At 33.3% G+C, this 26,496-nt stretch overlaps 1 protein-coding gene across 1 annotated transcript in view; it reads left to right on the top strand.

The window, feature by feature from the left end:
• Positions 1 to 26,496, top strand: part of ush2a (Usher syndrome 2A (autosomal recessive, mild)) — a 427,426-nt gene that overhangs the window by 348,944 nt on the left and 51,986 nt on the right. Inside the window, exons 57-61 of the mRNA XM_088624763.1 lie at positions 1,614 to 1,797; positions 4,751 to 4,908; positions 8,344 to 8,502; positions 9,802 to 9,964; positions 17,294 to 17,648. Coding sequence (XP_088480889.1) covers positions 1,614 to 1,797; positions 4,751 to 4,908; positions 8,344 to 8,502; positions 9,802 to 9,964; positions 17,294 to 17,648 — 1,019 coding nt within the window. The remainder of the gene's footprint in view (positions 1 to 1,613; positions 1,798 to 4,750; positions 4,909 to 8,343; positions 8,503 to 9,801; positions 9,965 to 17,293; positions 17,649 to 26,496) is intronic.

The following is a 26,496-nucleotide window of genomic DNA, read 5'->3' on the forward strand; positions in this document are numbered from 1 at the left end:
ATTATATTTTCATGAGATGTCAAAAGATTTTCATTAAGGGAACCAGTTTCTTATTCATGAATGTCTTTCAAAATTGCATTTTTATTTTTAAATCTAGAAACAAGGTGTTTTCCTGTTTCCTTATTCTCCTGAATATTTTTCTAAGACAATTTTTAAATTGTGTTTCTTTCCTTTCTGAGAGAAAATGACAACCCTAAGATATCCACAATAATGCCTCCAAATATAAGTAATGGCATTCAGTCTAAAAATGATGTTATAAAATGTGCAGGCATTACTGTAGGTAGTACATTTCATGAAGCATTCAGTTGGCACTTTCTTCAGAATTTATGGTATGGGTATTCGAAACACAGGATTTCTCAAAGTGAAGAATAATTTTAGAGTTTCCATTCAGAAGCACTTTATCTACTCTTAGCCTGTACTGTGTTCTTTGTCATTTTGATCTTCTCACCACTAGCCACTGTTACTATTTTTTTCAGAAGTGCAAAGACTGTGGCTCTTTTCTTTCAATATTGACTTTGGCAGATGTGAGGCTTAAATGTCTTCATGTTACATGTTCCATTACTCTGTCTAGAGAGCCAGCTATAGAATAAGCTGAAATACCTGCTGCAAGAATGATTAAGAACAGATTAAAAGCAAACTATGTAAAGTGCAAAATTATAGTTATTTCTAGATCAGTCTTTTAAGATTTGGAGATATTAAAATTATTACAACGGGGCTGTCTATGCACATTTCATGCTTGATTCTGCTCTGCTTTTTTATTTTATCATTAAAAAAGGTTATTTTACTTAAATTATTCCTGAATTATCTAATTCAATTCTAATTCTGCTTATTTTCAGACTGCTTTTTAAAAGTGAATTTATGCAACATCACATATTGTGTCATATGAAAAATCTTCTATAAAAGTATACTGGCATACATGTTTTGGTACTGCAGAGATCTATGTGATATCATATGAACATAAGGATTTTGCTGTATTCATTTAAACACCAGTATTAAAAACTAATACTGCACTGACTTATTTTTTTTATTTTTAATGCATTCAATTAAGAACAGTAATCTATTAATGGCATAATGAAAATATTTTCAATCTATAGTCTATATTTGTGAAACCACCTGTGTTCTGCTTAGTAGCTACAGATCTTTTTAATGGTCATTGTGTCCTGAACAACATGTAGAAGAGGAATAGTATGGAACCAACAATAGATCATGGTAATAACATGGTGTTATCTGTCATTCTGAGAAAAAGAAAAAGGAAATATAATGATCTAAACTCTTTTCTCCTGTGAATCTTGTGCAGGTTTAGAAAATTCACTTACAGTAGGTATAGATCAGTCCTTGACTTATAAATTGAAGCCAGTACCACCTGATTCATAAAGCGTAATCATTTTTATTGTAAACGTGCTTCATATTCTTAAAATAACTTCATATTCATAACTTAAATAAATACTTTGATGCGTAAAGTTTAGGTATGACATTAAGGTTAAAATGGTTTTGCAACAATTTTCTTTTTCACAAAAAAATAAAATCAGAACTTGTGCATTTGAGAGACTAAAGACTTGGCTTTTCTTTTTGTGCATATCTCAATCCTGCGTTTTTTGGCTTCTAACATTTAGGTGTGTGGGCAAGGCCACAGCATGTGATTGTAAGTTCTGTCACCGTGGAGCTGTACTGGAGTGAGCCACTGGAGCCCAATGGGATTGTATCTCAGTACCGACTGATTCGCGATGGCATGCCCATTTTCTCTGGCGACAAAGGAAACCTGAACTACACAGACTCTGGCCTTCAGCCCAACACCAGGTTCTGCCTTTCACAAATCTTTAACAGGCTATTAAGAGATGAGTATTGATGACACTTAATCCTGTGCGTGTCTTCAGAAATTCTTTGACTTTCCTGTGCACAGGGTAAACCTTGCTGATACAAAATCATTAAAAACTTTTCTTTAAAAGAAGTCATCACACAGCATCAGTTTTTGAAGACTTCTTTTCTAAATGATTCCAAAAAACAGAAAAAAATACATTTTTTCCAGTTTCATACTGAAACTCTGAGGAGGCAAATAAGACTTTATCATACTTTTGAGATTTGTCTTTCATACATAAAACATTAACAGATCACATTTACTGTAGGTCCTTAGATATTTAAAAGGTGTGCGTACTGCACTGGGAATCCTATTTTTTTAAATGCCATAATCGTTTAATTTTATTTTAAACCAATTATTTCTCCTCGTTTTATTTTAACTGAAAAATCTACTTATACTGTAATTCATGCCCATTTATCAATGTAAGCCCACACTGGTCAGGGATGTCCAACCATTCCCATACATGTCCAAGGCTCTTTTAATTCCACAATTCTGGAAAGATCGGAAAAAGCTGTCAACCTTAATGTGGACAATGTCCTTCTTGATTTTTGTGTTTTATCTTGCTTTTTTTTAACTGCTTCCAACATTAATATGAATTATTAAGCATCTACATTCTTTAGGTTTTGTGACTTAATCCAGGATATTTACCCAGTTTGTAGTCTGCGTTTCATCAGTCATAAACAATGTGGAGATCTCCCAAGCACTTAAGTTAGAATTATTGTGAGGTCTGGTAAAATGTAAGAAACTGCACAAAAAGCTATTCCTCTGATGATATTTATTATATTTAGGATTTCAGATTGAGTTATTTTTCCCTTTGGGTCCTTTTTTACTAAAAAAGGTTTCATTCAGCTCATGGAGTGAAAATAATTTAACTTAGCTGGTGTTCATTTCAAGAAACCCACTGGCTAAAACTGCTTATAAGGCACATTTCTGTAAGGAAAGCAAAAACCAAAGACACATAGCCCTGCTGATGAATGTTTGTTCTGCTTGTGCATGGGCAAGAACAGGGATCCCTGACAATAGGCAGCACATTACCCATTAGGAGGTCTTGGCAGTGGCTGGAAAATGGTAAAGTCGGGATTAGAACCAGCAACCTCCAGCCCTTAAGGCTTGCATTGTACCATGAGTAAAGACTTGTATGGAACAATGCCCTCAGGAGCACTACTTTCATTTGTGTTATATTAGTAGCAGGAGATGTTTGACGTTTAATTTACTGTAATTCTAGATAGCTTGCCAAAAGGAATTCCCTCACAGACCCCTTTTTTGCACATTTGGTCTTTGTTCTTAGGATTACAAAGGCATGAGACAACATGTCGAGAACAGTGGCCTCATTATAAAAAACCATATATTCTGATGTACGAAACAGTTAAACAAGGGCAGAATTCTGCATGATCCGCTGCTTCTCATTGATTATTTATGACAATGCTGATTAGCTGTCACTTACCTCGCCATTGTATAAAATCCTTGTGATGACTGAAATATTAACCTTTATCCCCTGAGGAAGCGCTTTTAATGTGCTGCATCCTTTGATATAACAGATTTGTTTATTTTCGTTAAAACTGGCACTGGCAAAAAGTGAAGCGGGCTCTGTAGGTTTTGAATTTTGCTCTGTGTTATGAGCATTTTGGTTGGTAAGGTTTTCTAGAATAAGACCTTCAATAATATAATTAAAATATCTGTATATAGTTACATCTAGCCTTTTATCCTTTTTATTATCTAGAGTGCAACTAGAGAATCCAATATATAATTGCATATTGGACATTTCCAATACATGATTACATAGGTAATTTAAAAATATTAATGAATTCACATATGGCATTTATGAAAAAAGGAAAAGCTTTTAATATTAAACATGTCCTACTTACATCGCTAATGTGGACCTTTACTCCAATAAATGACAGCGTTTAAAAGGAAAATCTATCTTGTGCAGTCAATTTTGTGCCAAAGTGGACTTCTCAAAGCATTTTTATAATCTACCTAACATTGATCTAAATCCATTTATATGTAAATATACACTTAAATACTTTTAAATATTTCTGTGGAATATCTCCATTAGAATCATTTTAGTGCTGCTGTACATTTTATAGAAATGCATTACAATACTGACAATCAGCAAACAAAGAGTTTTTTTTTACAAAATGATTTATTTTAACAATAAAAACTGCAGATGTACTGTACGTATTCTGATGTAACATTTAACCTTACAGTGTAAAGTTTAGAAGTATCCATTAAGTTCTTTGTTATTTCTTTAAATAGAGCTTTCATACAATTATAGTGTATGATGTTTTTCACCTGATTCCCCTTTGCAACACTGACAGAAAAAATGAGTATTACCCGAGAGAAAATTAAAAGTAAGATATTTTATAAATCTACAGTATATTAACAGTATATTATAACAGTATATTATTTTATATTAAATTAAATTATATAAACCTTATATAAAATTATTTGGTTATGATTTTAAAATATTCTAAATATTCAAAAATATTCGTTAATAATAATGAAATGTTTAATGTTTTTGCTATTAATAACAATCTAATTTAAAATCTCCACGTTCAATGAAAAACTTTTTTTGCATAACAACAACACCGCAAGAAAAGGGGAGGCATAATAGCACTAATGTATTTCATACGGTTGGTATGGTTGTTTGGTAAAATTCTGCATATTAAATACTGCTTATTTGTTTAGTATAACAAAAAAAATATATGCCAACTCTTTCCGGTGGTAAAAGTCATATGTTTAATGATTACAAAATGGTCTAAAAGTAGATTACTTGAAAGTGTTAAGTTACCACAGTATCAACTCAGAAGTGTGGTTCAAAGGCTCTTCTGTTTGGGTTAAACTGACTCCTGGTTTTGAAGTCCATCTTTTAACTTGTTGTTTCAATGCTGCTAGGTATGTGTACCAGCTGGAAGCGAGCACAGGGGGAGGGAGTAACGTGAGTGACAAATATGTGATTCAGACCCCTGTGTCATCTCCTGAGAGGATTCCAGATCCATATAATGTCACCGTTATCGGACCTCGCTCAGTCTTTGTCGCCTGGACACCCCCAGGTACTGTTTACATCTAATGTACTAAACAGGATCTCTCTTTAGTAATCAGCCAAAGTGATTTATTTAGATTCCGCTTGAAAACTCCACGCTTTGGAATTTATGAGTGCCGTTTTGTGTAATTCAAAAGGAGCTGAACATGGTCAAACTGTACATGCATCACAGAAGAGTGACGTACATGGCTGCTGGAATCAATTAGCATTCAAACCTGAGTGACTGCTTTCCTAACCTAAGTGTGATTTAAGGGGAATGGGTTTCAGATGCAAGCACAGATGCACTGACAGAATGCAGTGCTTTTCTCCCATCTTGCCATTGACCTTAGGTTTATGTTTGCCTGACTATAGAAGCAGGTAATAAATTGTAAGGCAGAATGAGTATAGCATCCATAACACCGTGGGCTGTCCATTGCTTTTTTTTTTGTCTTAATAAAAGGCATTGTCTAAATGCATACAGTATGTGTGTTCAGCTTTTTCTTATTTTTTCTTCTTTAAACTATCAATAGGTCGTTAACATCAATTAACATTTTTATTGCTAGTGACAGCAGCAGTGCATTAACAGCCAGACTGCTGGGGGAGCAGGAACACACATGTCCTCTATAACCCACATATAACCATCACTGGCAACACCCTTAAGCAGTAGTACAGATAAAACTTGTTTAAATGATTATTTACAGTGCCCATTAAGATTCTAGATGCACTCAGTCCAATACCTTCCTGTCTTTGAAATATTCATTGCAGAGGCCCAAAACAGAAGACTCCAGGACAGTCTTTCTTTCAGTATCTCGGTTAGTATATTGAGGAATACTGACATCACTCTGTAGTGTACAATTGTATTTGTCTTGCATCAAGAGGGTAACAAGTATATATTGTGCAGCAGCTTTCATTAGTTGAGTGGAATTCTGAGACAACATCTAAAAGGTGTTGCCTGTGGTAAGAATTGTACTTTTCCAAACCAGAATTTCCAGATATATTAATGAGAGGTTAACTGTTTTTATCCTTAGGCCCTGTTAGTCATACAATACTTAAACTACTTTAAGTATAAAACAGTCTTTACTGCAGATAAAAAGGGCTGCTGTAATCACCATACTCATAATACTCATCATATGATCATAATACTAGTAGATTATATCAGAATTAAAGCTGTGTTATGGACCTTACACTACCTTACAGTTTTTTTTTTGTGAAACAGACTGTTGAGTAAGTGTTTTTATCTCCAGGTTATTTAAACAAATAGCTGTACGGTGAATCCTTGCATAAAATTCTGCTTTAGGTGCAGTTAATACTTGTTGCTTAGAGGTAGCTAGTTCATATTCCAACTATGCCATTCATTGACTGAGCACAAGAACGTCCAGTGGCCTTGTTTTCATATGTATCACAGGTACTGTATATAACAGTACAAAAAAGAAATCAATGCATGATCCAGCTTCTAAGCATGAGTGAAGCTAAACATAAACATAAAGCCCAATATGGAAAAATGTATAGATAAAAAAGAGAATAAATGTCAGTAGGGAGCTGTGGACAACAACTTTACTCCTGACAACAGACTGAGAAGTAACAAGATTACATCATCTTTTTCAAAAAACTCCCTCTTGTCCTGTCTATTTTTTAAAATGCAGTCAGCACTGAATCTGAGACACTGACACCTAAAGCTTGAATATGTGGGGTTGCCTGTTTGCTGGAAGTTTAAACACACACCTGCAGCTGATGAATCAGATATGAAAGGGTGTCCTTTCTTATTTCTTTTCTGTGTGCTATTATTTCTGATTAGAATCTTCTTCAAGTTGAATATGGCAAACTCCAAAGTCAGTGATTAGTTGTAAATAATAGAACTTAAGAACCTGTACGATTGAACTTTTTGGCAGATCACCGTGATCAAAGAACAGTATCATTTGGATGGGGGTTTTGTATCTTAGCAAAGGACTACATCTGCTCAGGGATATAGCAATGAAGGAAGTTGAATAATTTAACTTTTTCATTTGTAAAGATAATCAGCCCATTCTGAATACATCTCGCCTTCATAAATGTTAAATAACCTATCAGCCTCCAGTTGTTGTAAATTATGAAACAGACCAGTGATGGGAATATTAACAAACCAAAAACCCTATTCCTTTGCGAAACCTGGAAATGTGTTATGGCAGCCTGTCAGGGTGTTGTGTGTAACTCAGCCACTAAATAACAATACTGCCATGTGCAGTTAGAATAAATTGCTTCACTTTCTTTTTATGAGGCCTGTGCCTCTGCTCTACACGTGGATCAGTGGTGGGCTAATGAAAGCACACAACTTCCCATGTGGCAACAGTGGTAAAGGCCAAGTGGCCTAGAACAAGAATAAAGCTTAGGTGTTTTAAAGTGAATGACAAACCAGCTGATTTTATTATGGCAACTGCTCTCCATTGTGTGTTCTTGCCTCTGTTAGCGTATCTCATTTTTACTTTTAAAACCAGTTCAAAAAGTAAAGCAACAGAAGCCTGTCTGGAAATAATTATGATTGATCTTACATTGTTAAAAAACTAAAGTGAAAGAAAGGATTATAACTGCAGGGATTTACCTGTATTCAGTAAAAGCTATTTGATATCAATACAGATAAGAAAGCTTTTCAGATATGAAAAATAATGTTATTCTTTTAAAAAATAAAAACAAATTGTAAGTAATCACAGTCAAACTTCACATTATATGTTCTTCAGATTGAATTAAATGTCCTAATAAACAAGCTTCGTAAGGCTTATTTCAAAATATCAATATGTTTTTATTTGATATATTTAGAAAATGTGTGTCCAGCCAAGGAGTCATTTCATTCTTCTTTTCATTATGGCCCAGTTGTGATTAGACTAAAGATTATACATGAATTCAAAAGAAACAGTCCTAGTTTAGCATCTAGCTGGTGTGACACACTAACATGGCAGTTAACACTGAAGCCTCTCAGGCAGTGCTACCTTCTGTATGAAATTTACATGTTTGCATGCATTTTCTCAAGATATTCTGGTTTTCTTCTTCTTCCCAAAGACATACTGGTAAATTTACTAGCTATGCAAAATATCCCATTCCACGAACAGCAGAAGAATGATCTCTTCCTCATCAATCTACCCAATCTGGAATAGCTCCACTACAATGGTGATTGCATCATAACTGTGGATAAGGTTTAGGTGAAGATGTGTCCTGATTTAATATATAAATCTTTCTACTGAAGATGAAGGCTGAACTGAGACATTTATTCTATCACCAATATAAGAGTGTAAGGAAAATAAAAAAAGCTTAGATTAAATCTAATTTAATTTATGGATTACCAATTTCTATTATTATTTAGCTGTGCTTAAGTATTAGTTTGTGACATTTAGATATTTTGTTATGATTGTCACTTTTATTACAGAAATTTAAAACAAAAAAATCAGTGTTATATAACTTTTTACTTACAGTTTTTTCCATGTGTTTTTCTGCACAGGTAAATATAACAGCAGCATACCAATACAGTACAATGTTCTTTTTAACATTGGAACTGACCAAGCATTGATCAGAGCAGCAGGGCAAGACCAGTTCCTGTTAGCTGAAGGACTCTGTCCATTCACAGAATATGAAATACGTATCCAGGCTTGCCAGACAGGTAAGCCAAGTGTTCGCACATTCTTTTGTTTCAACTTAAAATATTGGTTTTTAACTAGACAGGTAGTATCAGAGAAAAATCTAACCACAAGGCCAAAAGTCCTTAACTGCATGTTACATAGGATTTGCAAAGCATGACCCTGTCAATGGAAACAGAATCTTAAGTTTGAAAATATTTATAGTTCAGATATTTACTAACCCTTTTAATATACCATTAAAAAAATAGAGTACCTATTGTATTACAGAAAGTTTATTTAAAACCAAGTTGAAATGTTTCTATTCAAATACAGGTAACATTTATGCAGGATTTTCAGGAGTCAAACTTATATATTGATTGATGCATATATACAGTGCACTGTATATTTATATCTCTCTGTATGTATATGTACAGTATATGAAAACATATTAATTATTTATTACTGAAAATGAAAACAATATGCAGTATAACGCAATTTTACTTAAAAAATAGCCAAAAAACATAAGTCTGGCTTAGTTTTGATCACTTATATTATACACTTACACTATAGATACTGAGTGTTGGACACATATTTTAGATATTATACATTATGTCCAGGCTGCCTGATGTAGACACACTGTATAATCGTTCATCTCTAATTTTTAACATTTTAATCATATTCCAAATTGCTGTAATTAAGCTGAATTTAAAAGCTATAGTGCACAAAAGAAAAAAGTAGATTAAAATATAATATCAGACATTCCATCTTAATTCCTTTGAATAAAATTTTATTGTATATTCATTCAGAAAGAATAACAATGTTCAACCAATCCAACTATTCTACAACTCTAACCTACTCCTTAGTAGTGGTGCAATTTTCTCAAAATATGAAGAACAGAAAAACGTATTTTTGGATGGAACTGATAAGATGTTTAGGTCATCATGATATAATACATATTCAATGAAGATTCTTAAAAGGATTCCCTCAGAGAACACATCTAAAATGCTGCACCTATCCATATTTGCAGGAAAATATATTTTGTTGCTTGGATCCTACCTTGATGCTTCAGTTTTTATTGATTTACAACATGTACTATTACATGATTTGTGTTTGTCCCACAATATATTTCCTTCTGTATTTCATTATATTAGAACAATAGAAATCACTGGAATCACTGGTCACCTCACAATATGTCGTTAGGATTTTTGTGATTTATAAAAAATATATATTTCTCCGTTTGCTAAAACTGTACAGCTCAGCTAGTCAGATAATATATTTTTTTCAATGAATGAAATTTTTTGTAATTAATATCAGAAATTCCTTTAAATTATTTGTCTTTCCAGATGGATGTGGTGTTGGTAGAAAAGCCCATGTAAGAACATCTGAAGCCTCTCCAGAAGATCAAGATGTACCCATTGTAACAGCATCCGGTTCCTCTGTTATCGAGGTGAAATGGCAGCCACCAAGAAAACCCAATGGAGTCATCACAGCCTACCTCATCCACAGGTAAAATGTACACACTTCCCCGATCAGGCATTTGTAAGCTGGCTCTTTGTTCACTCTTTATGCTGACAGTACAGATTATGAATAATTTGATTACTACTGCTACTGCTATTAATATCTGCTGTAAAACTATGTATCACTCTTTTTTATCTGTAGCCTGGAGTTAAAGACCATTCAAATCAGTGAAGTGTCATTTCCTTGCAAACAGACAGTGAAGCATTGATAGCTTAAGGCCGATAGAGAAGTCCATGGCTCTGCTGATTAAGCTGGCTGCCATCTACAGTACATTTACTACAAGAGAACTTTGGGGCCTCTAAGATTTTAAACAGGCAGCACGTGCATAAATAATGGTCCAACCAAGTAAATAACACAGTTATATTTTATAGATTGGCAAATCATAAAATCACAGGTAATTGCAATTAAGCTACACAGAAAAAAAAAACAGTGTATGGTTGCCAAATGCATATATTTAATCCAATCTGTTCCACTGAAGTACTGTAAAAATACCATGCACATTATGAGGAGCCACAATAAATAGAATGTAGTATTACAATAAAACAAAGTTAAGTAGAAAGCTTTTAATATTTCATGTCTGGATTTTTACTGTAGTAAAAAAAACTTACATAAACTAATATTGTGGTGGCCTGTGTGTCTTTGTATCATATGGATCACTAGGTAATGTGCTTGCTATGATACTTGGTTTTAATAGCAAAAAAGTATGATACAAGTGTAGTGCCTAACCATTTAGACTAAAGGGTATCATTAAGTATATTCTAATTTATTAGAATGTATCTAAGCTAATGTACTGTATGTAAGATTACGTAAACAAGATACTTTTGATATTTATGCATCCTTTTTTTTTGTAAAATTGTTTTGAAACATTGATTCAGAATTCAACAGAATTGTTGATTCAGAATGGAAATACAGACTTTTGCTATTGTAATATTCCTGGTTAAAAAATAGATTGGCACACATACGCAGTTACACTAACACACTTGTGGATCCAGTGTTTCTATTGCCGCCTTTGCTGTGGAATAAAACCTGAGAAAGAGTTGTGATGAATGTACATAAGTACAGTAGCTCATCATGTGCTGCACCACCAGGGACCCCAAGGACATATAGTCACTGAGGTAGGACAGAGAGCTCTCAGTACTGAGAGCCCACACTCAGTCTAAGGGCTCCAGCATGCTGCTTCACTCAGGGTAGCTCACATTTAGACAGCAGTCACAAGAAGTCAAAATAAGCCAGGCCCAATCTTCCATCAGGGCAAGCTTCTCCATACTGGTCCTGATGTCCTGCCAGCAAGCTTCTCTCATCATAGCAAAAGATCACAAATTTAGAATACCTCAAACTGCAACTTTCCACAGTACCCTGAAGACAAAGGGTCAGTTATACACAGTTGGTGATTTTATTCACCTTTTCTGTAGTTTACAATATCCTTGATAACAACATAAAAAGAAAAGTCATTTACATTTCTTTACTCATTCATGGATTTCTGCAAGCCTCTCACTTAATAAACCTTTGTTTACTCATTTCAGTATTTCAAATTGTTTTATTCAATATGAAATGTAGTACTGTATTTAACATACTATTTAATACTCTATTTAATACTTCTGAAATCCTTAAGGATTGCATTAAAATCCTATGAGATTTGTGGTACTGTCATACGATTCCAAATGTATAGTTCATATAGGGCGTTTCTGGCGATCACTCGGGCACCTACAAATGTGCCCAAACATGTAATATCATTCTGGAATTACCCTTCTAACACCAGAACTGCAGCTTGTTTCCTCCTTTCCTCTCATGTTCTGATATTTTTTTGTCTGCAAATTCACTTTTACTGAATAAATTTAAAGTCTACTGCCATCTACCGATAAGGAAAGTTGATGCACAAGAGCAGAGTGCTGGAGTCATTTTGTCATCTAAATTATTTCATAAACTGAATAATTCAAGAAAACAAAATATGTTTTCTATAATTAGCCCCTTTACTTAGAACTTAGATGTATAACATTTGCTTAGGTAGATGATATTTAATATGCATGAGCATCTTGAAATGATTATGAATTCCCATATAATACAGTTTTTCCAAATTATGTTTAGACTACAAGCTGGTTGTTAAAAAATGCTATGCTTAGAGCTGTGGTATTGAGTGACTGCATATACTATATATTTGTAGACCAGTTTGTCTAAATTATACCAGCAAATGTATAGGGAAAACAGCATTAAAGGGATCAAAATACAAGCTATAACTGGAACTTGACGTGGCTCACTGCGACTTGATTATTCTAAGCACACTCAAACATGATATAAAGAGTAATATGAAACAGAATGCCATAATGCCTTGCCGACTCAAAAGCAATAAAGCTTAGACCAACGTGACACAATCACATCACAATCATAATGGTAGCCTGTTTGATGCCTTAGAGTATACTGGTATATTGCTGACTGACACAGACGCATTTTGTTTTTTATTTAAAGTGAAATGAAAATGGTGCACTGGGGCCCATGATACAATTGTTACACTCTCCTAGCAGACATGAATCACTTGGCACCTATTTCAGCTAAAGCTAAAAAGGTATTCACATGACAACAGCAATTTTAATTTTTTTGGTGGCTTGTTAAAAAGATTGTATTAATATAGAGAGGAATCATTTTGTTACAGAGAATAAGTGGTGGGAATTGAGGTAATTTTTTACTACACCTGAACAAAACCTTCATTGTCTTCTTAATTTAATAATTTTTATCCACATTAATGTATACATTTAAAATAGACATTTATTGTAATATGTACAGTATATACACCTTACCTTTTTATTAATCTTTTTTAGCACAGCATTTGCTGATATTTCAGGAACAGTTCTGGTAAAAGATAATTGCAAGATTCTTGCAGGTTAATCTTTGATGCTTGATTTTCTTAACATCAGGACTGTGTTTGGTCAAGGGCACTACTTCATGACCGATGTCATATATATGCAAGGTCAGAGTAGACTAAGCCCAGTAAATTCCTGAAAAAATATCATTAGCATATCTTCAGAATCTATAGAATTCAGAAGGAACCTGCATGGATTTAATTGTAGATCAGGAGAATGACATTGATAAATTCAATTAAATATGTATAACTTCAGTTTGAACAATTTGCAGTGCTATTGGAATAGCCAGCGTCATATTTTTGTAATACAAATTTAATCAAACATTTTATAGTATGAAGTTTGAATGAGTGTTATTCTTTGTATCCCACTGAAAAATGTAGCATAATAACTCAGTACACATCTTAAAATTGTATTTAATTTTTGCATATTTACAAAATACTGTATATATTTATTTGTAAAATGAAGCAAATATGTCATGCTTATTTTTATTTTGAAGTTATTTCAACCATTATCCAGATGCTTTGAAAATATTTAAAATATTTATTTATTATTATTTTATATTATTATATTGTACAAATTACTATATTGTTCAGATTACAATATCATAGTATCAAGAGTTTATGAAATATAGAAAAATTATAATTGTTGGCGGGATTGTTGAATTGTTGACACTCATTTACAATTTTGTTCTCTGCTATAATCATCAGTATACACCTGTGCACCTACACTTACTGTACACCCATGGATGGTGGTGTACCCCATTAAATAAAATTATCCTCCAGCATTCATCACATGTACACTGTTTAATAGGTATGATGAATTCAGGATTCCCACATAGAAACATATGCTGTCATGTGCTTTGATTGTGTGTAAGTTTCAGCATCAGTGCAAAGTGAGCAATACTAGAATTATACAGATATTAAGTGTGTCCTTGCTGTTATGGCCACATCTGAGCACCAGTAACATTGAAATAAACCAGTGCAGGTAATACTTTCAACAAACATAACTCTTGGTTGGTTATGATTTCACTCATGTAAGTAGTAGAAAACACAGTAACATTTGTAAAATTATACAGTAGATTTTAGTAGATATACAATAAAGCAGCTGTAACAATTGTTATGAAAAATAACTAATGTAATTGTATTGTAAACAAAATGTTGTATATTTTTCCAACCTTCATTTTTAAAAGTATATCAGTTGACACAATTGTATTCTATATTTATATATTTACTATAGCGTTGTTTCACTTTATTTAGTAAATACCTCAATTGTAACAGTAATGTTACACAAAAATACAAGTGTATGTTTGTATAGATATATACAGTAGAGCTAGTACATAATGTTAGGTAGAAAAAAAGAAGAACAGCTTGTAATTATTTGGATGCCATGGTTGTGGGAGAATGGACTTCTCTTTAAAAGATCAACAAAAGTCAACAAAACAGGAGGCATATTGTTAGGAGGCAATAACGAGGTTGTTAAAAGGAAATGCTGGGGTGAAGAGATAAAGTCAAATGTGACATCCTAAAAACCACACTAGGTTGGGGAATGAACCTTTTTATTCACTCCACTGGACTTTCATGAGAGTTTTTGTATTTTTTTCCATTTTGCAAAAGATTCAAGGATTTGGATGTCCTTGTTTCAGACATTATTTTTTCAATTTTCTTCCTTTCCTGTTTCCTCAAGTGTTATAACACTTCTAGATAAACGAGAAAAGGAGGAAAGATTAAGTTATGGCTCCTTACATCAACTTTCTGAACTTAACTCTAGAAGAGGTTTGCAGAAACCCTCAAGAAAACAAACCGAGAAACATTGAATTATTTTTGTTATACAGTATGTTTTTCCCAGTTTTTCACGTGAGGAGCCACTCTCTAATATTAACGCTTGTTCCCAAGAGTTACTTTTATTCCTAGTGGTTACAGATGCATTCAGGTTATATCTTCATCCAGCTGTTTCTTCAGAGAAGCCAGGCTATTTGCTTCAATAACATGGCCGAATTGCTGAATTGCTTGCTCTAAACTCCCATGGCCATTTGTATAAAGAAGTGCCTTCTGTTCTCAGTTTTTAAATACACTTTCCATATGACATTATATCCCCACCAGACCCATCTCACCAACCTGTCATGCATACACATATAATCTATATCTTACCTAGAGCACATCATTAATATTAATCCTCATGATTAATTTATATTTACATATATATATAATACTATATAGTATGTTTATGAAAAATGTATTGTTTTATAAGCTTAAACAGCCATGTGTAATACTATTGTTGAAGTGTATTTAAATAAAATAGTGTCTGCGCAGTAACAGGTTTCTAGTTGCTTTTATGTACCCTTCGATACCATACACAACCTCTACACAGCACAACTCTGATTCTCTACTTGGAGATACTTCTGATATGTAGTGTATGTATTTTAGAATACAGAGTGCTAATTGATCTATGCATTCTTGCTGAAAAGCTATTGTTTTGTTCAACGTAAACTGAATCTACATTAACCTTTGTATTATTATGGAAAAATCTGGGACTAAACACTTAATATTTTCAGAATTTTTCCATCTGTCAGGAAATAATTGATTATCTGTAGATTAAGACCACTGCATGTATTTTCTTATTTATTTTTATGCTTGGCCATATCATTAATGACACTGTAATTTTATATAATTTCAGTAATTTCATTTGAGTGGAGCACATGAAAACGTTGACATTTTTTTTTCTAAAAAACGTAGTCAAATAAAAATTGTAAGAATGAAAGTAAATACACGTCCTGTCTAAAGTTAGCATTTTTGGCATCTCCAAATTAGATTTTTGTTGAGCAGTTGTTTAAGATGATCTATAGGATTATTAAAATACTTTTGTACCTTTGTGTGTCAGTTATTTTTTAGACACTCTACTTTTCTGAATTGTCTCTGTTTTACCTATGTCTGTAGCCCCACTTTTTTTATTTGTTTTAAACATTTATTTTGATGAACAGAATCTTCTCCTTTTAAGTCTATTGACTGTTATAAGGAGTGGGTGGTAGTTTGAATTGTTTACTGTAGTTTACTGCACAGTATGTAGAAATACATCCTGCTGTGCTTTGTTTATTTTTGTTCTCATTCTGCCTAGAGGATTATGTTGTTTTAGTTGCTCTCACATCGTCCATTTCTCCCTCTCTCATGGAAAGAAAATTAACAGAAGTATGATGGAGCATGCAGGAAGCACATTACCAGAGGCTGAATGTCATTTTGTACACCAGCATGGAAGCCAGTTGTAATGCAGAGAATTAACGAGGCTTGCAAAAACACACTTGTCCAAACTACCCTGCTCTCAGTTGATGTCGGCAATCTTCTTTGTTGTGTGTTTATAATTCAGCCTTTATTGCTCAATGAATTTTAATTTAACTAGAAAGTGAACACGTTTTATTGGAAATTAAGGAAAATGAAGGGAACTGCATTATACATATAACTGTTTTGTAAAAGATTCATTCCTGTGATGTGCCATGTTTAAAGGGGGGATATTTTAAAAATCCTTTAATCAGCCACCCTTGTTAGCTACTTCTTTTTTATTTGTTAAAATAGTTAAGGGTTACATAGCTGGTGTATTTCCATTCAACAGGACTTTTACTGACATTAGATTTTATGCACAAAAAAATGCAGAAAAGATTATGAAAAGCTCGCTTCTGAACCGTTTGTGTTAGACGTGTAAAAGATATGCCAATTCATCAGCCTTTTCCCACAGCAGAAAATAAATGTGAGAATATCAGATCGTGCTTTTGATGTATTTTAACATTATAACACCTTTTTCAAAATAATGCAATCTGTGTTGTTGTTTTGAATGTTTTATGAATATGCAAATTAAAAGCACACACAATTTTGTGCTGTTGTAGCATAGCCCTGATCTGTCAATCTCATTGCCCTTGATTTCTAATCATAATATTCACCCATTCATGTTTCCTTGTGTATTATTAACTAATAATTATGAATGATACCACATAACTAACTTATAAGACCTTGTCTGTTGAATGAGCAATACTGCTTATGTAATTTGCATTGTACAATAGCTCTACTGAATACAAAAGATTACAGCTTTAAATGTGTAAACATTATTTTTGCCTTAGAGGGAAAATGACTCCCAGATTAGACATGATATGGTTTTAATGCTGGGCCCACATTGGAAAAGATATGTGACTTCAAACTCTTGTCATTTCTCAACAAAATACAAATTTTCTTTTTATAAAAAGTTGTATTTGTGACAATCTTTTCCACAGTTGTTTGCACTCAGTAGAAAAGTGTGAAAATGGCATTTTTTTGCTTTGCAAAACCCAAGACACGTAGCTTTTGAAGTGAAACTCACTTGCATATCTGCAAAATGTCAAATATTATTTCCTAAAACAAAATAGGAAATAATTGACAAGCACGTGTTTTTCTAGGTCTATATAAACCTTCCCATATGACCTTTGTTGCTTATTTTTTTGTAGGCGACCTGTTGGCACTCAAGAGGAGCTCCTTGTCTTTATCTGGTTAGAGGGTGCTCTGGAGTTCATTGATGCCTCTGATATCCTCCGGCCCTATACCAAATATGAATACCGAGTCAGAGCTCACAACAGCCAGGGGTTCGTGGACAGCCTGTGGTCTTCCACACAAACCCTAGAGGCAGAGCCTGAGGAACTGGCCACTCCGATAGTTCAGCCCACTAGTGCCTACTCTGTACTGGTCCAGTGGACAAAGCCTGCATCTCCTAATGGCATTATTGCACAGTACAGGGTGGTCTATCAGGAACTAAGAAGTGACCCTACTTCCAACTCCTCCTCAGTCACAGCTGTATCTGTTTCGGTAAGTGCAGCAGTTTTTTTTTAATGCTTCACTTTACACGATACATGGATAAACCTCTTTAGTTCTTGATATGGTTTCATATTATATGTTTTACTCCTGTTAACTTTGGATACAGTGAAAAAGAAGACCTCATAATACAGATCATATAAAATTTACTGTTGAGACTTCATGGTGTAAAATTGAAAGCCTGTAAAATATTTAAAATGTGATTCCTAAATACACAAATTGGGCATGCCAAATAATACTTTTAGACGCGTTTAACCATCATGATTTCACCAATCCAGTTGCATTTAATGAAACATCGTCTGATTACCATTGTAAGGTTATTTGGGTATATATGTTCATTGAAAAGATGTTAAGTATATTAGAAGATATGTACTGATATTTAAAGGAAAATACAAAAAAGTCATATCAGTAATTTAATGGGCACATACAGTACATGAAGATATTTACATGGTGTTATTTTTTATATCACTAAATGCTCAACTCATAAATCATTTTATTTCATGAAAATACAAAGAGCTTGGTGTGTTTAGTGTTTAGAGTGTTTATTATTTCAGTTGAGTTCAAATAATTAAAAATACTAAAATGAGGTCAAGAAGAATCTCTATAAAAGGCTATTTAAAAGACATGATTTTAATTAACGCAAGTAGAGTGAAACACATGACTATGCCCCACTTGAGTAATAAAATTGTCAGGTTGCTATCTGAATGATTGGAGGCTGCCTTTCTATGAGAGAAGTTGTCAAGAAAATGAGATTTTCTACTTTAAAAACCAATTGAATCATTCAGCTAAATCAAGAAACAGGCTACGTACAGGCCATAGGATGACCACATCCTCTCAAGACTGTCAAGTCTAATTCAACATGCTAATTGTTTTCAGAGTACAGTGGTTACAGGATAAGACATTCCAGGAAAAAAAATCCACATACTGTATCAGCACAATGACTGAGGCTCGCTGTCGGGATCAACATGATCTTTATGGTCAAAAACTGTTCCAGGGGGAACATGTTAACAGCTGAGCAATTAAATCACTGTCTATTGTTGTCCAGAGAAAATCTGAGATGGCCACAAAGAGAGTGATGGAGTGTTTTATTGACCAACAAATGTCATTATGCTTTAGACAGACCTGACATAAGACAAATCTGCATGCAAACATTGTGGCAAGCACTATGTTGACTGTTGCATTGTTCAAGTCACCCATCTGGACAGTGAAAGTGGAGAGGAAGTGATGAATCTTCCTTCAGCACAAGAACATCTCTGATAGAGATTAAGAACAACCTTACTGCTTAGTGATAAATTGGTGATGTCCTTCAGACAACGGTTTTTCCATTCCTGCAAGCCACAGTCTGGAAATGTCAGTTTTCCAGCAGGACAATGAAAGACCACACAGAGCTAACATCACAATGACATGTTTTTAAAGAACAAAAAATGTCAAGGCTTTGTCGTGGCCAGCTTTATTTCTGGACCTGAGTCCAGTTGAACATCTGTGAGCCCAACAGGAGACAACTGCAACCAGTCAACCTTGCACAAGCAGCTGCACAGGAAGAGCATCCCAAAGCAGTTTGTAAGGGGCTGATCAATTCTACACATCAATGCTGCCAGAATTGTGCTAAAGCTCAAAGAATTTAGTTCTAATTTTGTAGCATTTTCATTTTAACACTATGGAATAATTATATTTCTTATTTGTTCATTTAATAATGAAAAGGTATTGTCATTCTTTGCTCTAGAATTTTGTAATGTATTGTGATTTGTTAAATACATTACATTATAAATCCATCACATAACAGTATTATGATAATACAAGAGTATTTGGATTCTTCAGTAGACCTATAAAGAAATTCAAAATATTTAAAGAAGTACTCTTTGAAAATAACATTCATACAAATATATGAATAATATTCATATAAATGTGAATTAGAATGTGTTAGAATAAAAGAGACATAAATTTTCAGCAAACATTTTATGCTGGAGGGTCTTTCTAAACTGGAGCTTAATTGAGCAGATACAGCGCACAAGACAGGATCACACCCTAGAAGGGATGCTAGTTCATTACAAGACACGCATGCATTCACCCACAAACATATACAGTACAGGGGAACATTTAGAGATTCCAATTAGCCCAGGCAGCATGTCTTTGAATTGTGGGTTGGAACAGAAGCACCTAGAGAAAACCAATACTAATCCAGAAGAGCATGTAAGCCCCACACAGAAGTTTGAAATTAATCCGAGGACCTAAGAACTATAAGGTAGCAGTGCTAAAAGCCATGTCATTGCACTCCACCAAATAAGAAAATATTCCAAAAAAGTTACAAATTTGATAGCAATGCTTACACAGAAAGTAAAGATTCTGTATGTTTTACAAATTGTTCTTAATTCTAATGGGTTTAATATGTGGTTTCAATGAAACAAATATAATGTGTTTTTTATATGTTAATTCCATTATTAGAACTCCTAGTGGATCCAAGCGAGGTATAGTTATTGTAAACATTTGCTCTAAGAACTTCTGAAATGGTTATACTGTAGCGTATTAAGACATATTGTGTTTTATTTTTGATACTTTATGGAAATAAAAATTGAATTTTTTAGATAGGGAGAATACTGCTGCATTATTTTGCACAAGAAATGACACATAGAGCATTAAATTATCGCCATTCTGTAGTGACGCAGTGAGCATTTGTACCCATACTACATGTGCCGAACACTGTCCAGTGTGTGTTTGTTTGGGTTTTAATTGCAAAGCTGGAACCATCTGTTTGCTGCAGGACAGGCCCCAAGGCCGATTTGGAGACAGCCTGTGGCAAAATCCTTTAGGACAGCCTAAGATTCTGTGCTTTCTTGTCATGTCTAGTGCTTGCAAACCTAATTCTTTTACAATATGTGTCTGAAGGCTTGCGATTGAAGTTGGCAGCTCAGTAAACAATACAGCAGACTGTATACTTAAAAGAAGGCCTTGTCAGGGCCCTTCTGAGATCCATTGTGTGTGATGTCTTTTTTTCTGTTTCTTCAACATTATAGTTACAAATGTTTCCTCATAGATGCAGAGAAGCTCAGGGCAAGCAACAGTTTCTGTTCCTCTGGTTAGGAATGATGAATACAGTGTTTTTTGCTCACATCATACTAAAATAAAAAAGCTAATCCATTTTTCCAGATGTTTTCCAGTCATGTAGTGTTCAATTTGATTTTATTCCACTTGCTGTTTTTTTTTAATCATCATCTAAAGTTCACTTGAATGATCACATTTTTGAGGTTACCAAAGGTGAGTGATAGTGGCACAGAAAGGCCTAGAAATACAAAAATAAGGTTTAGCTGCTTATGAAAAAAGGGATTATTTTGACACAGCTTCATTATGCTTAGAAAATTGTTATGTAATCCAAAATGTTGTTTTAATAAATGCAATTATTTTTCTTTTTTATAATTTTTGTATGTTTTTAAAATGTAATATGTTTAGAAATTACTTTCTTTTTATTATAATTTTGGTATAGCATTAAAGAACTAATGACAGTAAAATGAGGCAGTATTTCAAATATTTTAAATGGATTTGAAATCTATAAATAATTTTAACCTGGCATACTGTATATAAGCTCAGAATAACCAGTGTTTTTGAGTTGGTAATAATCAGCTCCTACTAATTTTTTATCACAGTTTTATTAATAAGTAATATTCATACATTTTTAATCAATTCTTGCTTGGTCAATGTTCAATGTTGTTTATTATCTATTTATATAGTATTACTTTATTTGTATCTACAAGACTAAAGAGTTACTATGATATTGATAGTATTGTACTAGGTTTTGGCAAAAATCAATAAGACAATAAACAATAAACAATAAGAAATCCTGCTACTCCTTTAAGCCTTAAATAATGGAATTTGAGAATAAAAAGGTGAAAAGGGTTAAAAAATTTCTGTTATCTATTTAATGTCAGAAAGCACTTTCCTCTGTGACTCAGTTATATAGTATGTAATATTATTACAAGCTGAAGAGTGTAAGTTAAATTTGAAATTTCAAGGATAAAATTATTTTTACTGCAGTTGCACATGAAGACAAACAAGTTTCTTTGTTCCTGGAACATTGAGATAAGAGTACCAATGAACAAGGCAGCAAACTTTAAAAGACCAGCCTGGTCTTTAGTTTCCATTATTAACTGAAAGACAGAAATACACAATGTCTGTTAAAATTATTGACAAAAAGTGTGAACCCCAGTAACCAACCTTTCTGCAGAACAAGTAAACAGATTCAAACTTGGAAATGAAACATGAAAACCAGGGGTGAAATGGAACCATACACAGGACAAAATAACATCCTAGATGGGTGCTAACTAAAAGAGGAACCTTTCTTCCTATAGAGAAAACAGTGGATCAAAACATAAGACAGATTTCTTAGGCCCTTGGGATACAAAAAAGATTATTCCCACAACTATAAGGTAAGAGTCAGAGATCAGTCTCTTCAAGTGCTCATATTGTTTGGTAGTTTTGCTGCTCACATGCTATTTCTTCAGTTCAATGATCAGATAGAGCATGAACGAGAGCGTGTGGAATTGTGTTCATACTGTATTGGGGGCCTAACTTTTTACTGTACCATTCCCAGGAAGGTTGACCTCTGACCATTATGGTTACCTCAATTGATAAAATAAGTGACAGCTGTATGATCTTGCTTTAAAGATAAGACATTTTTTAACAGAAAAAAAGTATTGTTTCTTCTTAATGGCAGGCACATGCTTATATTTGTAAATCTTTCAATATTGCCCCCTAGAATGTAACATTTCTGCAATGCAAATTTCCTGAAAACAATCTTTTCATATCAAATCATTTGAGAATCCAAACAAGTGAAAAAAAATCAATTTAATATTATATTGATAGGTGTATATGAACCCTTTAAATCTGTTCACACACCCACATAGCCTGCTACTTTGCTGTGAAAATCTCTTTTGTGCTGGAATGCTGACAAATTAGAAAAAAACCATTAAGAGCTGACCAGTTTTTTATGGGTCAGGAGCAGGTCAAAGTGAAATTCAGCTGCTGTTCTGGACAAGTGACCACTCTAAGTGCTCTGTCATAACCTAATAAATAGAATGGGAATAACATTAGCACAAGAGGTGAGAAGAGATTATTGGCAAGTGACCGGTTTATTGAAGTTCAGAGACCATTAACATTGATGGAGCAATCATTTCAACTTCAGAGCAATTACCCTGATGGAAAAATAACTGTTCTTTCACAGGCATAGGTTTGGTCAGTATCATAAGCATTCAAAATCAAAATGATTTTTTGTTAATATTTATAAAGTAGAACCAATGATTCTTAACAGAGTAGGAACAAAATATCAAAAAAAGATGTACTGTAACTAAATGTGCACATTTTGTGTATGTACTGTAATATGACATTTTTTCAAAGTTAGAAATAAACATATTTTTCAAATTTATGTGCTAATATTATTTATGTTTATCAAAAAAGCATCAATTTGAAATGAAAGATATTTATTTCCTCAAACAATTCTTAATGATAAAATACATGCTGAATCCATAATACAGTTGATGGCTACAGAACTGACAATATAATTGTTACATGCATAAAACAACCCATTCTTTTCTTTAAAAAATACGAAACCATTTTGTTAAGTGCCTGACACATGGCAAATTCAATTCAGTTATATTAAAATGTAATGACCTCAATAATCTGCAAAGAAATTTCTAAGTTCTTATAAAAAGTCAAGTTTTAAATATTCATCTCACTGAATGGATAATGATGATAGTTCACAAAATAACTGTGTTTTCTTTGACTCTACAACTTATAAAACAATGTTTTAACAAATTTTATATAAACCACACCAGAAGTGGAAATAGATAGTAGTGATATCTGCCATTTAAGCTTTGTTATAATATTGTACTGTATGAATACTTTTTGGGTTTATTTATGAAGATGATTTCATTTCAAGCATCACTTTTTAAGTATTTTATCAATAATTTTGAATAAAGTAAAAAATGGAAAGATTCATACGTATTTGCACCTGCATGTAGTTATTGCTATTAAACATATTCATTTTTAGGCAGACATCATTTTACTTCATCAAGCTATGCTCTGATTATTTGTGCTGTTCAATAGAGTTACTAAACTGCATGTACTTGTGTAATTCATCTGTTGAATAACAATTCTTTAGATCTGTTTCTCTTTCTTCAGCTTTGCTTATTTCCTTTATGTTTCTCATGATACTCTTTTTAAGCAACCAAAAATTAAATTCTTGTTTATTTGCAAAGTTATACAAAAATAAAATTGCTTTATCTGATGTGCCAGACAAAACCAACATGTTTCTATGTGGGTGTGAGAGTCATACTGATTTTCTCATGGGGCAATGAAACAGATGCTTTACCCCAAGGTGAAGCATGACTTACTCATGACTAATAATGACTTCAGATTCATATACTGCCCATGCAAAATAAAGACAGGAAGCAAGCTTGAAATATACTGCAATTACAGTATGTTCTGTTACTGGCTCTTATTGTAAACTAAAGTTGTTAAACTGACATCCCTTCCCTGGGTCTATCAAGAGCATTCAAGTGCTCCAGGTTGAGGGAGACTCTGGTGTGCCTGAAACAGCTGTTCAAATTTGATGTCCAGTCATACATTATATGCATTTTTAGGCCCATGACCTGCATAAGAATACAGTAATGCCTAGTAATCACCAAGTATGTTTTCTAGATTAGTAGGATGAGAGGTACCAGGGTACAAGAAGGTACATGCTTTTAAAACTGAGAACAGAAGGCACAAAGAGTTGTGCAAGTCTAGCCTTAGCCCCTAAAATTGATATGAACTAATTTTGCTATATGAGATCTGCAGTTCAGTAAGCAGCTACTGTAGGAAACAGGCAAGCTAGATGGGCCAAATACAATAGTTTCTTCTCATTTGTAACACTTAGGTGTATGTTGTCAGAATAAATGCAGATGATTTGGAATCATTTAAACATTATGGCCCTAAAAAACAGGTATTTTCCACACCCCGCAGCTGGGCTTTAATACAGAAATAAGTGGTTTGATAATATTGACAAATTGTTGACTCTTACTGGAACTGGAAAGCACTTTGAGCACTTTGTACAGTAATTCAGAAAATGTATTACACCCATTCTTAATTATAAAAACAATTATAATGTAAAATATAATATAAAATTAAGATTTTAATCACAAGAATTTACTGATCTTAAATCCTTATTTAAAATGTCTTTAATGTACAAGAAAGACTGGAGTTAGAGGCAGATAAGGGCACATATACCCTTTACAATTTTAATTGATTCTTTCTATTTGATTCAAAATGTCAATGTATTGATCATCTATTTTTCTTTTGCTCATTTGTATATATAAAATATATAGATATATTTAAAATGTTAAAATCATCTTCTTTTGCCTTTTTCCATCTTATGGAAACAATATGATTTATTAAAATTAGAACACAATTTTTATGTATGGCAAAACACTTCAATCAAAATTCACAATTATATTTTTTTCAGTTTTGATAGTGGTGAAATTGTTGTTTTTTAAGCAGAGTAGGATAACGCTAAAATCAGTTTGTTCACAAAGCTTGAAATTAGAGTAATGAATGCGTTTTCATGGATTATGTTGTCTATGAAAAGTATTAGGGTAATTAGATGGCTCCCTGGTATCCCTCCTTTCTCCTCCTGAGGATGATCCGCTTACAGATCTGTATGAAGTGTTTTCATTCATAAATGTGTATGTCATGCCTAATTCTTTGTTACAGTGTTGGCTGTACCTTATTTGGTGCAGCAGACACATCTCTTTTATTTGCACAATGATTTGCTAATAGTGATCTGACCAGTGATGAATGGCCTGAACCAATCAATGGATGTGTAAAATGTGATTCTCTTCAACCTAACACTCCCACTTCCCTGTTAGTATATTACTTTCCCTTTATAAACAGTATTACACATACTGTACATTTCAGATAATTGTTGTATTTTCCAGAATGCCCAACAATTTATTCTTTCTCACATTTTCTTTGTCAAATGTGACGTTATTGTACCTAAGAAGACATAGCACCTTTACCACGCAAAGAAGAACTTGAATCTGTACAGAGCTTCAGTACAATCAGACTTTCTACAATAAGACATTTAACCTCACAAAGACATTTAAACAAAAGGAAAGGGCATATCTAAAGTTTGAATACAGGTGAAGATGGCTGGCACCCCTACAGTGTCACAGATTGATGTTCAGAAATAGACATATTAATTATTTGCCTAGCAATTAATGAATGTCATGTGAGATAGTCTTTATCAGCATCTCCTTTCTTATGATATAATTTACAGTTTCCTCTGAATTCACTTGGCTGTCCTTTATATCTCCTGACCTCTAGAAGTCTTAGTGGTTGTGAATGTATGACATCAGGAGGTTTGCTGTTAATGACTTGATAATTAATTTCCATGGATCTTCAACCAGTTTCCTCTGAACTATAATCATGACCTAATGAAAGCCAGCACTGATATACTAAATTGTTTGTGACTTGTTTTGGTTATTTTTGAGTTCTGTGTTTATATCTGTAAGTTTGAAACAATTTGAAACACATATTTACGTTACAAAGATAACAATGCTTACAAAAATATTAATACCAAGTACTGAATGTAGCAGTTGGTCAAGAAAGTAGTGAAGTATGAATTATTTCATCAAGGCTGTTAGAATATTGGTTCTTTAAAAAGAGATTAAGGATTGGCATGTCTTTGATGTTCAACAATGTTCAATTTGAAGGAACAAAGATTTTTCCATGGTGAAAAGAGAAGTAAAGAAACACAACATTTTAGCTATGGAGCCTGGTTCGGGTATAGTTAGAAACTTTGGGTTAGTTTCGTACT

The sequence above is a fragment of the Lepisosteus platostomus genome, chromosome 3 (genome assembly GCF_059453375.1).
Source record: "Lepisosteus platostomus isolate fLepPlt1 chromosome 3, fLepPlt1.hap1, whole genome shotgun sequence".
Classification (NCBI taxonomy): Eukaryota; Metazoa; Chordata; class Actinopteri; order Semionotiformes; family Lepisosteidae; genus Lepisosteus; species Lepisosteus platostomus.